We start from the raw sequence: 18,740 nt of genomic DNA on the forward strand, positions 1-18,740 counted from the left end.
AATACCACTCTCCATGGCTGAGGAGACCCGAAGATTCAGTGGGAAGCTCGGGATGAACTTCCTATAATAGCCTGCTAGTCCCAAGAAAGAACGCACCTGGGTTTTGGTTGTAGGGACTGGCCAGTCAGCCAAGGCTTTCACCTTAGCAATCAGCGGTCTGATCTGGCAGCTCCCTACTCGATACCCCAAATACTCCGACTAACTCTTCCCAATGGGACATTTCTTTGGGTTAGCAGTGAGCCCAGCCTCCCGCAAGGATTGCAGTACCGCCGCTACCTTACACAGATGACTCGGCCAATCCTCACTGTGGTCAATACAAAACCGAGTCGCTCCATCTGGCTTATCCACTAAAACAATCAGACTATTCCAGTCACTTTTGGACCCCTCTATTACCCCCAGCCTGAACATTTTGTCAATTTCTAATTTTACATCTATGTAAGCAGCAGCGTACTGCTGATGGGGCCGCAAAATGCGATCCATCATCCTTTGGAAAGCGGCTGGCGCGCTGTGCAACCCAAAGGGCATGGTCCTAAATTGGTATAACCCGAAGGGAGTTAAAAACGCCGTCCTCTCTCTGGATTCCGGGGTCAGGGGTATCTGCCAGTACCCCTTCGTTAAATCCAGTGACGTCATAAAATGAGCCGTGCCTAGACGTTCCAGCAACTCATCTACCCGGGGCATAGGATAAGCAGCAAACTTCGATTTCTCATTGATTCGCCTGAAGTCAATGCAAAATCGAGTTGACCCGACTGGCTTATCTACAAAAACAACAGTACTGTTCCAGCCTCTTTGGGATTCTTCTATTACCCCCAGTCTAATCAATTTCCATCTTTATTACCTGTCTTTTACGTTCAGGTATACGGTATGGCCTCTGGCGAACTGGCGCCCTTGGCTCAATGTCAATGTGATGATGGGCTACTCGAGTCTGCCCCGGGACGGGAGAAAACACGTCAGGAAATTCCGTCACCAGAGCCTGAGCCTGACACTTCTGTGTTGGGGTCAGATTCTCCGCAATCTGTACCGACCCTTTTCTCCCCAACACAGAAAGATCAGGCACCAGATCTGGGACGTCATCTGCTTGCGCCGCTAACAATGCCTCCGGTTGCAACCAGGGCTTCAAGAGGTTTACATGATAAATGTGTTTCTCTCTCCGCCGCTCCGGCTGGCAGATCTCATAGTCCACCTTTCTAATCCGGCGTGTAACCTCAAAGGGTCCTTGCCACTTAGCCAGAAGCTTTGACTCGGACCTAGGTAATAATAGAAGTACTTTATCCCCTGGCTGAAATGTGCGCAACCGGGCTCCTCGGTTGTACTTTGTGTCTCCTGTCTGCGCTGAGCCTGCTGCAAATTGTCATGCGCCCATTTTCCTACAGACTCAAGACGTTTGCGCAGGTCCAACACATACCGGATGGTATTGGTCGAATTGTCCTGCTCTTCACCCATGATATCTGTATATCTGCGTGCAAACAACTGTGCTTCGTGTGTAGCTATAGCCAACAATTGCGGAAATCAACGCTGTCATGTCACATTACCTTGACATTTTTACAACACAGTGCACTGAAGCTTGTCGTGGTTTGAACACTTTGTGCATTGAAATAGCCCATCACAACAATAGGAGGGCTGAAGTATTTGGAAACATATTTTCTATTGAAATTATATATTCACTTTCTGTTCACCACAGGTACCCCCTAAGGAACATATGTTCGTGAATAATACAAAATAATTTATGAACTAGTTATTTTGACATTAGTGAAATTCTATTGTAAACATATTTTATAAGTTTCAGAACATTTTTTTTCTTAAGTATATGTGTTATGTTGTTTTTAGCAATAATGAAATACAATAGTTTCAGGTCTCCTGGTGCCAATTAAATTTCTTTAAAAAATATATTTACATTGATAGTTGAGTACTGTATATGATACAAATAGTTTAAAACAATTAAAAAAACAACAAAAAACACGTCCTCGTTTCATTTTACCTTACTTTAATAAATTATTTTTATTTCTGTGTCAAATGTATTTTATCCTGCAAATTTTAATAAGAAAATACTAGACAATGGAGTACTCATATTTACGATTAATGCTATCTGTTGCATAGGTGTGATAGCTCTATAAGGTATTTTACTTTATCACAGCTTTCTTAATAGAAGAAAAACGACACATTGATAAAAACATATGTTTGTCCTTCAGCAAGAGGCAAATGTCAGGGCTTGAATTACTGGGGATCCCTTTAAGTTTCTCCAAATAGATTTCCAAATTTCCTTTTTAACATGTTTTAAGCCGACAGGTATCATTTAAAACAGAAAGGAACCTGTTACAAAACATGTTCATTGTATGATGACATTTCCTGCCTTGTCTATGCATTTTTCAGTACAAATCAATGATAATGAGAAAGCGAATAGGCAGGAAATGTCATCATGCAATTAACACATTTTTAACAGCTTCCTTTCCGTTTTAAGTGATGCCCGTCAGCTTACAGCATGTTAAAAGGAGAATTTGGAAATACAACTATTCTGAGAAACTTAACGGGTTTACCTACGTGGTTTACTATTTACCATACTTAAAAACTACTTCAGAAGGACATTCCTGTTTCTGCAATCAGGGCAGCTTCTAAACAGAATCAGAAAAGCTGATTAGTGGGCTTCATTTATTGCACAGTCAAAAGATAAAATATTTAACACATTTCATCACCTTTAATAGTAGAAAGTGGCTGAAAAAATAAACCCTAGTATCTTTTAATCACGGCACACTAATGATCCAAGCAGAAACAGCAATAGAAACAAATATATAGAACAAATACCATGTCATATTAAATGGTAAGAAATATTTTGAAAAAAAATAGATTCTATGAAGTAATCATTTACTAAATAGAAATACTGAGATATGTAATGTTTTCATACAGGATGGGCCTGGTATGCAATTGGACACTGGAGGATAGCATAGAGACAGAGACAGAGCGAGATGGAAAGTGGATATCAAAGAGAGAAGGAGCAAAGAGGCTGTGAGTTATTATTATTATTAATATTTATTTCTTAGCAGACACCCTTATCCAGGGCGACTTACAATCGTAAGCAAATACATTTCAAGTGTTACAATACAAGTAATACAATGAGAGCAAGAAATACAATAACTTTTGTTCAAGTGTGACAAACCACAATTCAATAATACAGCAGATAATAGTGATAGTTACATCAGGATATGATTAAATAGTGATAGTTACATCAGGATGTGATTAAATACAAAGTACTACAGGTTAAACACTTGGCAGATTACAGTATTCTGAAGTACAGGATTAAATGCAGTAAAATAGGGGGCAGATAAGAGCAAAATAAAGCACATTTACATGAAGGGTGATAGTGTCCCAGGATACAAACAGAGGAGTTCTACAGGTGCTGTTTGAAGAGGTGAGTCTTAAGGAGGCGCCGGAATGTGGTCAGGGACTGGGCAGTCCTGACATCTGTAGGAAGGTCATTCCACCACTGCGGAGCAAGGGTGGAGAAGGAGAGGGCTCGGGAGGCAGGGGAGCGTAGCGGAGGTAGAGCTAGTCTTCTAGTGCAGGCGGAGCGGAGAGGTCGAGTGGGGGTGTAGGGAGAGATGAAGGTCTGGAGGTAGCTGGGTGCAGTCTGGTCAAGGCATCTGTAGGCTAGTACAAGAGTCTTGAACTGGATGTGAGCGGTGATCGGGAGCCAGTGGAGCGAGCGGAGTAGTGGAGTAGCGTGGGCGAAGCGAGGCAGAGAGAACACCAGGCGGGCAGCAGAGTTCTGGATGAGCTGGAGCGGACGGGTGGAAGACGCAGGGAGGCCAGCCAGGAGGGAGTTGCAGTAGTCTAGGCGGGAGAGTACCAGGGCCTGGACCAGGAGCTGGGTAGCATAGTTGGTGAGGAAGGGTCGGATTCTTCGGATGTTGCTCAGGAAGAATCGGCAAGTGCGTGCCAGAGTGGAGATGTGCTGGGAATAAGAGAGGCAGGGGTCCAGGGTGACTCCAAGGTTCTTAGCTGAGGAAGAGGGAGAGAGTGTGGTAGATTCCAGAGGAACAGAGATAGAGAGATCAGAGGAGGGGGAGGAGGAGGAGGAGGGAAAGAAAAGGAGGTCAGATTTAGAGAGGTTGAGTTTGAGGTGATGCGAGTGCATCCAGGAGGAAATAGCAGACAGCCAGGTAGAGATACGGGAGGAGATGGTGGAGTCAGAGGTGGGGAAGGAGAGGAAAATCTGAGCATCATCAGCATAGAAATGGTATGAGAAACCATAGGATGCGATGAGGGGGCCCAGGGAGTGGGTGTAGAGAGAGAACAGGAGAGGACCCAAGACTGACCCTTGGGGGACTCCTGTTAAGAGAGGTTGAGGTGTGGAGGTTGCTCCACGCCAGGTTACCTGGTAAGTGCGGTTGGAGAGGTAGGAGGAGAACCAGGCCAGAGCAGTGCCAGAGATCCCCAGGTCAGCGAGAGATGAGAGTAGAATAGAGTGATCAACAGTGTCAAAGGCAGCAGAGAGGTCGAGGAGAATTAGGACAGAGGAGAGAGAGGCAGCTCGGGCACACTTAAGTGAGTTGGTGACAGACAGGAGGGCGGTTTCAGTGGAGTGAGCAGAGCGGAAGCCAGATTGGAGAGGGTCAAGCAGAGAGCTGGCGGTGTACAGTCCGCTCGAAGGTTTTGGAGAGGAAGGGTAGGAGGGAGACAGGACGGTAGCTCTGGAGGGAGGTGGGGTCGAGGGTAGGTTTTTTGAGGAGGGGAGTGATAGAGGCTTTTTTGAAGGCAGAGGGAAAGATACCAGAAAGTAGAGAGGTGTTGAGGAGGGAGGAGATGAAGGGGAGTAGAGCAGGAGCAGCAGCTTGAAAGAGGTGAGTGGGGAGGGGGTCCAAGGCACACGTGGTGGGTTTGTGACCCTGGAGCAGGGAGGAGAGGTCAGAGTCTGAGAGGGGCAAGAAGGTGGAGAAGGAGGGCAAGTAAGTAGGGGATGTAGTGGGTGTAGGGGTTGGAGCAGGAGGGGGTGCGGGGGAGGGAGAGGTGTTAAAGAGTTTGCAGATATCTGAGATTTTAGAAGAGAAGGAGGAAAAGTCATCAGGGGAGATAGAGGAGGGAGGAGGAGGGGGGGAGGGTTTAGGAGGGAGGAGAAGGTAGAGAATAGTTTACGTGGGTTGTTAGTGGAGGCTTGGATTACAGATTGGAAATAAGCACATTTAGCAGAGGAGAGAGTAGAGGAGAAGGAGGAGAGGAGAGTGCGGTAAAGGTCTAGGGCAGCAGGGAGTTTGGTTCTCTTCCATTTCTTTTCAGCAGATCGCAGTGTGATTCTTGCCGAGCGGAGCGCAGAGGAGAGCCAGGGATGGGGAGGGGAGGGGCGAGCAGGTCGGGAGGTGAGGGGACAGAGGGAGTCGAGGGAGGAGGTGAGTGAGGAGAAGAGGGTGGAGGTAGCAGAGTCTACGGAGAGTTGTGAAAAGGAGTCGATAGGAGGGAGGTGAGAGAGAGTAGTGGAGGCAAGGACAGAGGGGGAGAGAGAGCGGAGGTTACGGCGAGAGGTGACAGTGGGGGTAGGAGGAGCAGGGAGAGGGGGGAGAGACAGAGAAAAAGAGATGAAATAGTGATCAGAGAGGTCCAGGGGGGTGACAGAGAGGGTGGAGGGGCAGCAGGCCCTGGAGAAGGTGAGGTCCAGTTGATGGCCAGCTTTGTGGGTAGGACGGGACGGAGAGAGACAGAAGTCGAAGGAGTGCAGGAGAGGGAGGAATCCAGCAGAGTGGCTGGGGTTGGAGAGATGGATGTTGAAGTCACCCAACAGGACAGTCGGGGTAGACAGAGAGGGGAGGGAGGAGAGTAGAAAGTCGAGTTCATCCAGAAAGTGAGTGAGAGGCCCAGGGGGGCGGTACAGAACAATGAGCAGGAGTTGACAGGGAAAGGTTAGTTGGACTGCATGAGATTGCAGTCGTCACATTATTAACTTCTTAATAACTGTTGAAACATAAAATGTAATTCTAAAAGCCATCTTCATTTGCTTCTCTTAGGATCACTCTTACATTATCACAGACAGCCCCCGTGAGCTAAAGTGAAAATTGGATCATCTAATTGAGCAAGCAGAAAGCCTGGGGGGCCACTGGAAGACTACGAATGTGATCTTCCTAAATGACTACAAATACAATGCTGCCCTAAATCAACAGATGAATACCAGCATCAGTACTTTTTGCAAAACATGTCTACATCAAATAATGTGGCACTGTGATACCTTTAAATAGTGTGTGCCATTGTAGCAATGGCAGAGAACACTAAACTTTTTTTTTGTGAGCGATCAAACATACTGTTCAGAGAGCACAATTGGAGGTACTCATCGTGAGATGTTTATTACCTACTCTGTGGGAACATCTAGAGGAGTGCAAAAACATTCCTCAGATTTCAGTGGTACAGGGCTACAGTGCGTAGCAAGAGCCAATGTGAAGCAAACATACAAAGGCTATTTACAAGAGACCATTGGTCAGAAAGGTCACTATCAGAATACAATGCTGGAATACTGTAACATCTCTTACACTAGATCAGTGGTTACCAAAGGACCACCTTTGTGTTATATATTTTAAAAGGTTTATTTCTAGCTTTAGAAATATGTAATCATCTTATCAAATGCATGTTTACAACAAAATGGCAAGTTAATATGATAATCATTCATAACTTCCAATTATCACTCATTAGAAATTCTAAGGTAAGAAACAGTACAGGACACAGAAGGCTGCACTCGCCAAAACATTTGTCTACTTGACTTTGTTTCTTATACTATGTTAATCACCAGTTATTTACATTATTGGTGGAAGATCTGTGTTTCATACATAACTTGTATTTTTGGCACAAATGGGAAAATGCAGTGATAAGTAACTTTCTTATTTACGGTGCAATTGACCACTGATATCCTCAAATGACTTCTTTTTTAATATGTAGTTAAGTGTGTAGAACAATAATTTGAAAGAAAATGGCATGCCATATGTTAAAAGAGGTATAATATTATGCCAGCGCCTCAAACTTCACTTTGTAAATTAGCTTTTTACTTCATGTTGTAGAAATATTAAGATTTTTGGAAAACGTCAGTTCACTTGTAAGTTGTTTTACTGGCAGTGTGGCATAGACTGAAGATATCATTTAAATTATACAGCAGCAATGGAAATATGCCTATTCATTTATTATGGCTGTCATGATTTACAAATTCCTGTGAACTGAGAAGCTTGTGTAAAATTGAGGGAAAAGTAAAAAAAAATACCATACATTTTAATAGGCATGTTAACATACTCGTAATCGTGTCACGAAGATGTCACGTGATGTAGATAATGCAAGTCATAAAGTAAATAGACATTATTTTTAAACTTTTAGTAATGTTAAATTATGCTGCTGTTGCTTTTACTGCAACACCTCTTCCTATGAGAAAAAAAAAAATTTGACGTCGTTTTACTCACACTTACAGCGCAAAGTCGTAGGTTACCACTGACAAGTCAACACATAACCCACAGAGACATAACTGTGTTGCAATCAGCGGTCCAGATGCGTACCTGCCGTTTTTACGCATTAATAAACCGTAATACGTACTAAATTTAAGTGTAATGCATAAAAATACGCATAACAATTTTGCTACACAACTTGTCTGCCTCCCCTAGTAAAGCTTCCACTAACAACTACATCTCCCATAATACTACAGTTACTAGGAAACAACTACATCTCAACTACAACTACATCTCCCAGAATACTACAGTTACTAGGAAACAACTACATCTCAACTACAACTACATCTCCCAGAATACTACAGTTACTAGGAAACAACTACATCTCAACTACAACTACATCTCCCAGAATACTACAGTTACTAAGAAACAACTACATCTCAACTACAACTACATCTCCCAGAATACTACAGTTACTAGGAAACTGTACACAAGAAAAATCAACCTAACAAGCATTATCCAATCTCTGGCTAGCCCTGTTGTCTTTGCAGCCAATCACAGTAAGAATAAGAAAAATTCGAAGCTACACAGATTGAAGCGTAAACACCCCAGTCCAGCTACAAATCCAGCTGGAACTATCGTCAGAGGCAACCACTAAAAAAAGGTGCCTATACTGTTAAACGAACTGTTTTATAACTTATTAATGCATTTCCTTATTTTATTTATATGTATGGATTTATACTGAAGTTTTACCATGCTCACTGAGTTTAATAATTTAATGTTAAAATATAAGTAACGTAAATTATGTAAATGATGTGATACCTCGAAATAAATGCGCTGAGCCGATAAAGGACCTTGTAGAACACACGCGTGGTTGTACAGTAGTTCAAAGTAACATTGCAGTTAAAATGGAAGGCTCTTTTTTAATGCCTACCCCGATTACCATTAACGATTGTACAGTATTAATCGAGATTACTCATGATTTCAAGGTAATGTTGTATTGTACCCCCTGAAAATAACTGGTACTCTCTCAGTGTTAAAATTAGAGGTTAAATTACTCCCTGACCCCAAACCTAATCTAGAATTTTGGGTGGTTGCAATTGCTTTTTGCAAAAACCACCTGAAGCTAGAACTGCTTGCGTCAGCGCGTAGCACCACCTCATGTGATTTTCTGCGTGTTGACCTCATGAGCCGTCACTCGGAACCGGGGAGCTCTCGGAAGATGCTAAATCTAAGAAAACTGGTGGTGAGTTTTTTGTTTTGGTGAAGTTTTTTTTTGTTATCTTTTTTAAAATGTTGGTTACGTGGGTTTGTTATTATCAGATCACACGTAACTGAGTGTGTTCTGCAGCAGCGCAACGATTGCTCGTTTATTGTACAGTGTTCTTCCTGTTTGTTTATTTGTTTCCGTCATCATTGCAATGGTAACATTGTTTACACTGCAGGCCGCCTGTTTAGTGCTGTTGCTGGGGAACTTGCTGTGTATTTTTTCTTTCTATCAAAAAGAGAAGACACAATATGGGAACACGATCGTGAATGGCACGTGAATTATGTAGAAGGAGCTGAGTGGTGTTCTGCCTAGGTTTAGTGCTGCACGCAAGGTGATGCTGTGCAAGTGAAGTACGTAGTACATATTGTATCACCATTATTATCATTATTATTTATTTCTTAGCGTCTTACAGTCGTAAACAAAAATACATTTCAATAATCACAGTACAAGTCATAATACAATTAAGAGTAAGATAATACAATGGATTTAGTTCTAGCAAGTACAAGTATGACAATATCACCAGTCAGTGAGAGTATGTTTACTTTTCAGGGTTGGGCAACCAGTCACATATTTAATAGTTTATTTTAAAATCACAATGTGTAATTTAAGGCTCGAACTTTTTCGGTTTTTATTTTCCAAATCTTTACCTTCCTTTTAAATGTTAGTAGTTGTTAAGTTGTCTCTGCATCCTAATAAAGAGAAAACTACTCATTTAAAGACTGGGTTGAAGTTTTTTTTGTTTGTTGCTGTAAATCAAGGATATTTTAAATGATGGACATGCTATCAGTGAACACTCCGTACTGGGTTTTATGCCGAAAAGAAAATCTGTTAGGACATGAACGAAAATAACAAAATCACAACGATAAACTAGGCGACTGCAAGAATGAAATGCAGCAATGAGCAATTAATGTAATTTGTTTGAAATAAAAAATAAGCAAGACAGAATCAGGCTCAGTAAGGATATGAATGTTAAAACAAGCTACATTGTTTAGTAACTAACATATTTTATTGAGTTTAATTAGGAAACAGAATCGGCACACTATGCGTCGATTGCAGCGTACCAGTGACTTAAGGCCTTTGCACACTGGATCCGTTCCGTCATTTAGAATCCGTCAGCCGAAAAAGTCGTCAGTCAATCCATTGCACACTAGATGCGTTAATATCTTTCTTCAGAGCTCTGATGTGCTGTCACTGTTTGCTCCAGGACTTAGACTGAGGGTCAATGTGGCCCCCATTCTAAATTTTAGGGGGCCATTCTCTTCAGTGAGGGGGTCAATATGTTTAATAATTCAGAACTAACCACCATTTCTTATTTTTGTTTGTTTTTAAATATACCAACAGAGTTTACGGATCTTTTGTTTCCGAAGAACAAAAAATAAAACTGTAAAGCTGTAGATACAACCAAGGTGTCTCTACAATACGCGCTGTCACTTCTGGGGAAATATTGGGAAATGTGTCACAGTGATTCTGGTGTATCACTGAGTAGAGGGTATTCATTGTACCAAATCACATTAGAACAGGGGTTTTTAATCTTTTTAAGCTGTGTACCCCTTTCCAAAAAAAGTAGTCCACCGCGTACCCCCATCTGAGATACAGTCATAATAAAATGAAAACAGAAAAAAAGGTTTGTAAAATAACATGCTACAACAACACACACAAGCCTTGGAGTGTGTGATAGGTACAATTATAAAAGTTACTGTATTATAAGGGGAAAAATATATATATTAATTTACTTTTGGATAAAAATAGTCCCTCAAACAGGTTTCTAGTTGTTGCTTCATTTTTACAACACACGTTGATGTTGATATGATAAACGTGTATATCTGCTTCAGGTACTGTATTGAATTTTTTTCAAGGTTAAGCGATGGCCCGTGTTACACATAACACTAGCAATAAAATGTCAAATATGCAATATGTATTTTGTTGGCTTTGTGGATTTGCTATATTTTAACATTTTTATACTGCACATAATTATATGGTTTTGAAAATGCTACTTACCAAAACCGTGACTGCACGTGAACTGTATTGCATAGTAATTTTCTGGCTTTATTCGGATTCCAGTGTTTTCTCAATGCAAGATGTATTATATACAGTGCTGTATAAAATCATATACACTGTATATATATTTTTATCATGCCGTTATAGGCCTACTGGCGAAATGGCCAAGAGACAGTTGGTGCTTAACACATACGAAATTATTTTGGCCCTGAATTTTAGCATTTTTTGTCATAGAAAAGACAAGTTTCACATATTTTTTAACGTAACCGTAGGCTACTTTTATATTTGCGCCGGGCTTAACAAGCCCGATGTTGTCGTACAGACTTTACTGTGAAACTGACTGTAACCAGGGAGGGTGTGAGCGCATTCTACTGGACTGGAGAATAATGGCATGGGAGTTTAATTATGAAAACGCAAGTGTAAACAAACAAGTAAAAAAGATTAGCATGTCGTCAGACATGTCATGTTAATACAAAATGCATTAATATACTGCGTATTGGTATTGCGTCTGGTCTGGGAAGGGGGACACACTGGTGGGTTAAGAGAAATTCAGCGGGACATTTTTTATTTCAGGGGGCGTTGGCACAATGGCGTGGCCTAGCACGAACACTGGCAGTGGAGGCTTTAGTAGATATACCCAGTTTCAGTATTTTAATAAAAAATAAATACAATTCTGTTAATTCTTAATAACTTTTAACACAAAAAATGGTGGTTAGCACTGCTACCTCACAGCGCCAGGGTCCTAGGTTCGAATCCGGCCTAGGATACTGTCTGTGTGGAGTTCCCATGTTCTCCCCGTGTTCGCGTGGGTTTTCTCCGGGTACTCCGGTTTCCTCCCACAGTCCAAAGACATGCTGTCCAGGTTGATTGGTTACTCTAAATTGCCTTCTGTGTGAGTGTGTGTGTGTGTGTGTGTGTGTGGTGCCCTGTGATGGACTGGCGTCTCGTCCAGGGTGTAGTCTCACCTTGCACCCTGTGTATGCCGGGTTAGGCTCCGGCTCACCGCGACCCTGTAAAGGAGTAAGCGGTTAATGATAATGGATGGATGGACGTTTCTACTAGACTACAATAATGTTACGCAATACATGAAAAAAAAACAAAAAACAATACTTTCCATCACTTTCATGTTCTGACTGTTGTTAAGCCCTGACCGCTCTTGCCCTGTCACGCTTCTTTCTCTGATATGTGTCTCCAGGTTAGGACATTGTTTCTTTACTTCCTTGACTACTATTGAAATAAAAAGTATATGCTTATAATAACCTATACTGCACAAAATCCATGTTTTCATGTTTTAAAATACATATCATTCATGCCCAAGTCCACGTCAATGCCTTTCCATATGTGTGTGTGTGTGGTTTTTTTTTTATACACAAAGTCTATGTAATCTTTTTTGGATTTCATAATTTTTGTTTGGCGGCACACGCAATTAGATTTTCCATTTTGTTCAGGGTACTGCAAGAACCCATGTGTCTTCCCAGTCGTTTTTAACGCACATCAAATCGGATCAAATCGAACTTGTTTCTATTCCAAAATTGACGCATCAGTCGTACGACAATTATGGACACAGTGTACAAGGTGCAATAGGGAATGCAAATCATAGTTCTTTCTGTTTAGACGCATGTTAAATTCGGATGCGTTATCGGATCCAGTGTGCAATGGCCTTTAGTCTGCATCAAGTGGACTAAAAAGTGATTTAGCAAATGCTGCAGATCTGTACTAACATAGTTGAAAGCACCAGCAAAAAAGTCAGAAATATGAAAAAAGCAAATGCAGTAATATATATATATATATATATATAGTCCTATTAACGATAAAAGTGTTTTTTATTAGGCTACATTAGGCGTGATTCAGGCAAACCACATTTAAAGTACATATTCATAATCTATATCGATAGACCTAATTGTACTTGTCGTCTTGTGCACATTCCACACTAGCGGAACATACTTGCATTTTAACTTGCCGGTACCCTATTGCTGCATTGACACTGAACGTTAAGTACTAAATTTGTTCTTTTATATAATACTAATTATACATGTGACGCTTCAGTCGGTTAAATTGAATACATGAAATGTGCATTTTTTAATTTTATTTATTTATTTATTTATTTATTTATTTATTTATTTATTTATTTATTTATTATTATTATTATTATTATTATTATCATCTAAACGTGCATAGCGCAGTTGTCAACTTTATATAATAATTTAAAATATTGTATGTAGTTCTGTATTCTGTTACATTTTAGTGATGCCTTTCACTTGAGTCACTGAGTCACTTGAGTCGCTTCATGCATAGTACTAAATTAGTCCACCTGAACAGGATCACCTCACGTCCGATTTGGTACGCTGCAATCGGGATTAACAAGTGTACTAACTTTAGTCCAAGCAAGTGGACTAAACCTGCTTAATCCACTAGTTAGACACATCAAGTGGACTAACTTTGGTACGCTGCAATCGACCCAATAAGTTTAAGGGACATGATGTGCAAAAAAATAAAACCTGAAGACTTCAAGTCCTACGCGTAATTTATGTGACTTTTCTTCCCCTACAGTATGGAATATCGAATACAATTAAAAAATCAACATGTCGTTAACGATATAAAATGTTTCCCCCGTCGGATGCCCACCTTCTGGTCTGAAACAAGCGTGAGACCCCAGGGACAGTGAGGATTAAAAAAAAAACAAAAAACACTCAACTGTTAGTGAAATGTCACAGCTAATACCCAAGGTAACTGACTGAAGTTCTGACCCAAGGCACCATTTAAAAAAAATGAACAATATACAGTATATATAAAGATGTTTTAATCTTTTAAACCTTTTATGTACATTTTTTAAAAACCTTTTCTTTCATATACCTCATATCTCTCTTTTAAATTCAATTCTAAAGGGCCAGACACCTGCCTTGACATATCTGATCTCTAAATTTTGAATTTGTAATTGCAGCATTCTACAACAATTGTTTGGATGTTAGATTGCCAAGTGACTCATCAAAAAGTCTCATTGGTAAGGCCTTTAAGCCCAGCATACACAAGGAAACATGTTTCTTCAAAAATACTCAAGGAAACATTATCAGGAAAAATTGTCAGTCAATTTTTTCAAGCAGCATGTGTTTTTTTCCGCCCCACACTTCAAGGTGGATGAAAGCCTTATTGCACTGAGTGGTGCTGCACTTATAATTGCATTAAAACTTTGTAGAAGGTGCGCTGGTTCAAAAGAAAGTCAGGTTTTATTAACCAAACGTAAACAAACAGCACAGGACTCATCAGCCCCGGCCTAAAATTTTTCAAAACTTTATTTCAATTAATCGCCTTAAAATCCTCGTTCACATCATCGTTTCTGTTAAATAGTTAAAAACATGAATCTGGAACAAGTTCTTTGAGAAGTGCTCACATAAATGTTATGCATGCTCCTGTCATCTGGCTATCACCAGTAGTACTATCTTATTTTCCTATGCTAATTCTTATGAATGTTTCAGTTAAATGTGTGACAGGTAAATCTAGCACGAATGAAATGTATCATTAAGTATAACTTAAATATTTAAAATAAACTCCACTTTTTATGTTGCATAACATTAACTACTGCTAGGCTAAACAGAAATTACTACAACGTAAACATTGCACTAATGTAGGCATCCATAGACTGTAGAAGTCACCATCTTGTAAAGTCACATGACCAATTAACTCGCGCTCAGAGTCCATGTCGCTTTTGAACTATTACTGGTCAATTAGTTGTTTTAAGGTCCCATTGAAAGTGAAACAGCTGACTGGGCTGGGACAATTGAAGTCGAAAGAAACCTGTTCTATTATCAGAGCGCTCAAGTATTTGCTGTGCTGTGGGCTGTAAAGCTTTCAGTTTGGTGTCAGGAATTTGAAATTGGCACAGAGGCATGCTGTAGAAAGGTTAATTTCTTAAAGCGTTCTCTGGCGTATCCTTTTTAAAGGTGTCATGACAGCAGTAAAGTGGCAGCAGCATTCATACACTCCATTTCATACACTCAGTGTTAAAAAGGATTGATGTGAATTCAACACAAGTGTTTCTGGAATGACCTGGTCTATGTACAGTAGCTTTGAAGGTCAGAATTCCATGTGATGTCAAGTAGCCTACATATTTATTATTAATATTGACATCCTTTGCATTTAAAAAGTTTAAAACAAGCATTACCATGTTAAATGTCACAGTTGAAAAAACAAACTACAAAAGCTTGTGTGTATTATAGCATGTTCATGGCATGATTAGCCTACTTAATGTTTGCACACCTATTGAACAGTATTGTGAGGTTACATAGAAACAAGCACTCCCTGTACTTATTGCTTCCACTCGCTAATTTGGATTAAAATAAATACACATGCAGTTTTGCATTTTGTAAAGCAAGCCCGCAGATAAACTGGTTATTTTGGGTTGTGGAGGTTTTGTTTTTTGAAAAAATAAAATCCTGAATTTGTATAAATTTCCATATTGATGTAATGTTGAGCAATTTAAAAAGTTACTGCCCTGTTTTACCTTTTTAAATGTTCAGTACTTTGCACCTCAATACCCCTTTGTCAATTTAGTATTAGGCTCGGTTGTTACCATTCAATGGAATCTGAAGGACAGTAGTTCAGGCTATTTTTAGAAAGAAACAAAACAGTACCTACTGTAGCTAGATTTGGTGAGCAGAAAGTTGTTACCTGAAGCTTTTCAAAAAGAAAAAAAATGAAACAGGGTAGAGTGTTGACAGTAGTGTGCCTAGCCCATCATGAGCTCTGTTTTATTTTCCCTCCTCATTACAGTCTTACAGAATAAGTACAATCACTGTGTAGTTGATTTAACTTTTACAATTATTTCCCTCTAAAGCCAGGGGGACACAAAGCTACATGTTGCCAGAAAATGTAGAGTGAAATCTGTTGCTTCTGCTTTCATGGAACACCTTTATACTTCATTCTACAACAGGTAGAAACTGTAGAAAGAAATTAGAAAGAAAAGTACAGTGAACCTCGGGTTAACTCGACATCCCACGGAGATGCCATTTTTAGTATTGACTTATCCATGGTGTCGAGTTAACCATGGGTGCACTTGAGCTATGGCATTAACATGCAAAAACACACGCTTTGAAAATTCTGCTGACAAGCTTGTTATCCCCAATAACCTGAGCTTTAAAGCCAATTGAAAGCAACTAATTTTTCACTTCTCTCTCTCGTTATGAACTGATACTTGGTAGTTGCGAATGAATGATCCGTTTCCAGTCACATGAAAAAACAAAAAACACTCAACTGTTAGTGAAATGTCATAGCTAATACCCAAGGTAACTGACTGAAGTTCTGACCCAAGGCACCATTTAAAAAAAATAAACAATATACAGTATATATAAAGATGTTTTAATCTTTTAAACCTTTTATGTACATTTTTTAAAAACCTTTTCTTTCATATACCTCATATATCTCTTTTAAATTCAATTCTAAAGGGCCAGACACCTGCCTTGATATATCTGATCTCTAAATTTTGAATTCGTAATTGCAGCATTCTACAACAATTGTTTGGATGTTAGATTGCCAAGTGACTCATCAAAAAGTCTTATTGGTAAGGCCTTTAAGCCCAGCATACACAAGGAAACATGTTTCTTCAAAAATAGTCAAGGAAACATTATCAGGAAAAATTGTCAGGCAATTTTTTCAAGCAGCATGTGTTTTTTTCCGCCCCACACTTCCAAGGTGGATGAAAGCCTTATTGCACTGAGTGGTGCTGCACTTATAATTGCATTAAAACTTTGTAGAAGGTGCGGCTGGTTCAAAAGAAAGTCAGGTTTTATTAACCAAACGTAAACAAACAGCACAGGACTCATCAGCCCCGGCCTAAAATTTTTCAAAACTTTATTTCAATTAATCGCCTTAAAATCCTCGTTCACATCATCGTTTCTGTTAAATAGTTAAAAACACGAATCTGGAACAAGTTCTTTGAGAAGTGCTCACATAAATGTTATGCATGCTCCTGTCATCTGGCTATCACCAGTAGTACTATCTTATTTTCCTATGCTAATTCTTATGAATGTTTCAGTTAAATGTGTGACAGGTAAATCTAGCACGAATGAAATGTATCATTAAGTATAACTTAAATATTTAAAATAAGCTACACTTTTTATGTTGCATAATGTTACGTTAACTACTGCTAGGCTAAACAGAAATTACTACAACGTAAACATTGCACTAATGTAGGCATCTGTAGACTGTAGAAGTCACCATCTTGTAAAGTCACATGACCAATTAACTCGCGCTCAGAGTCCATTCATGTCGCTTTTGAACTATTACTGGTCAATTAGTTGTTTTAAGGTCCCATTGAAAGTGAAACAGCTGACTGGGCTGGGACAATTGAAGTCAAAAGAAACCTGTTCTATTATCAGAGCGCTCAAGTATTTGCTGTGCTGTGGGCGTAAAGCTTTCAGTTTGGTGTCAGGAATTTGAAATTGGCACAGAGGCATGCTGTAGAAAGGTTAATTTCTTAAAGCGTTCTCTGGCGTATCCTTTTTAAAGGTGTCATGACAGCAGTAAAGTGGCAGCAGCATTCATACACTCCATTTCATACACTCAGTGTTAAAAAGGATTGATGTGAATTCAACACAAGTGTTTCTGGAATGACCTGGTCTATGTACAGTAGCTTTGAAGGTCAGAATTCCATGTGATGTCAAGTAGCCTACATATTTATTATTAATATTGACATCCTTTGCATTTAAAAAGTTTAAAACAAGCATTACCATGTTAAATGTCACAGTGGAAAAAACAAACTACAAAAGCTTGTGTGTATTATAGCATGTTCATGGCATGATTAGCCTACTTAATGTTTGCACACCTATTGAACAGTATTGTGAGGTTACATAGAAACAAGCACTCCCTGTACTTATTGCTTCCACTCGCTAATTTGGATTAAAATAAATACACATGCAGTTTTGCATTTTGTAAAGCAAGCCCGCAGATAAACTGGTTATTTTGGGTTGTGGAGGTTTTGTTTTTTGAAAAAATAAAATCCTGAATTTGTATAAATTTCCATATTGATGTAATGTTGAGCAATTTAAAAAGTTACTGCCCTGTTTTACCTTTTTAAATGTTCAGTGCTTTGCACCTCAATACCCCTTTGTCAATTTAGTATTAGGCTCGGTTGTTACCATTCAATGGAATCTGAAGGACAGTAGTTCAGGCTATTTTTAGAAAGAAACAAAACAGTACCTACTGTAGCTAGATTTGGTGAGCAGAAAGTTGTTACCTGAAGCTTTTCAAAAAGAAAAAAAATGAAACAGGGTAGAGTGTTGACAGTAGTGTGCCTAGCCCATCATGAGCTCTGTTTTATTTTCCCTCCTCATTACAGTCTTACAGAATAAGTACAATCACTGTGTAGTTGATTTAACTTTTACAATTATTTCCCTCTAAAGCCAGGGGGACACAAAGCTACATGTTGCCAGAAAATGTAGAGTGAAATCTGTTGCTTCTGCTTTCATGGAACACCTTTATACTTCATTCTACAACAGGAAGAAACTGTAGAAAGAAATTAGAAAGAAAAGTACAGTGAACCTCGGGTTAACTCGACATCCCACGGAGATGCCATTTTTAGTATTGACTTATCCATGGTGTCGAGTTAACCATGGGTGCACTTGAGCTATGGCATTAACATGCAAAAACACACGCTTTGAAAATTCTGCTGACAAGCTTGTTATCCCCAATAACCTGAGCTTTAAAGCCAATTGAAAGCAACTAATTTTTCACTTCTCTCTCGTTATGAACTGATACTTGGTAGTTGCGAATGAATGATCCGTTTCCAGTCACATGAAAAAACAAAAAACACTCAACTGTTAGTGAAATGTCACAGCTAATACCCAAGGTAACTGACTGAAGTTCTGACCCAAGGCACCATTTAAAAAAAAAAAACAATATACAGTATATATAAAGATGTTTTAATCTTTTAAACCTTTTATGTACATTTTTTAAAAACCTTTTCTTTCATATACCTCATATATCTCTTTTAAATTCAATTCTAAAGGGCCAGACACCTGCCTTGACATATCTGATCTCTAAATTTTGAATTCGTAATTGCAGCTTTCTACAACAATTGT

The 18,740-nt window shown here is 39.5% G+C and overlaps 1 protein-coding gene across 2 annotated transcripts in view; it reads left to right on the plus strand.

The window, feature by feature from the left end:
• Positions 1-7,994: 7,994 nt before the first annotated feature.
• The window catches only part of LOC117435812 (calcium-transporting ATPase type 2C member 1), a 78,148-nt gene continuing 67,402 nt past the window's right edge, over positions 7,995-18,740 (plus strand). Inside the window, exon 1 of one of the 2 annotated variants that reach the window (XM_059013061.1) lies at positions 7,995-8,064. Coding sequence is in view for 1 of the 2 variants with exons in the window: in XM_034059253.3 (XP_033915144.2) it covers positions 8,587-8,646 (60 nt within the window). In the remaining variant the exon portion in view is untranslated. Of the gene's footprint in view, positions 8,065-8,104; positions 8,647-18,740 lie in introns of those variants that run through there. The other variant, XM_034059253.3, reaches the window with a different exon arrangement.

Source organism: Acipenser ruthenus, chromosome 3, assembly GCF_902713425.1.
Source record: "Acipenser ruthenus chromosome 3, fAciRut3.2 maternal haplotype, whole genome shotgun sequence".
NCBI lineage: Eukaryota > Metazoa > Chordata > Actinopteri > Acipenseriformes > Acipenseridae > Acipenser > Acipenser ruthenus.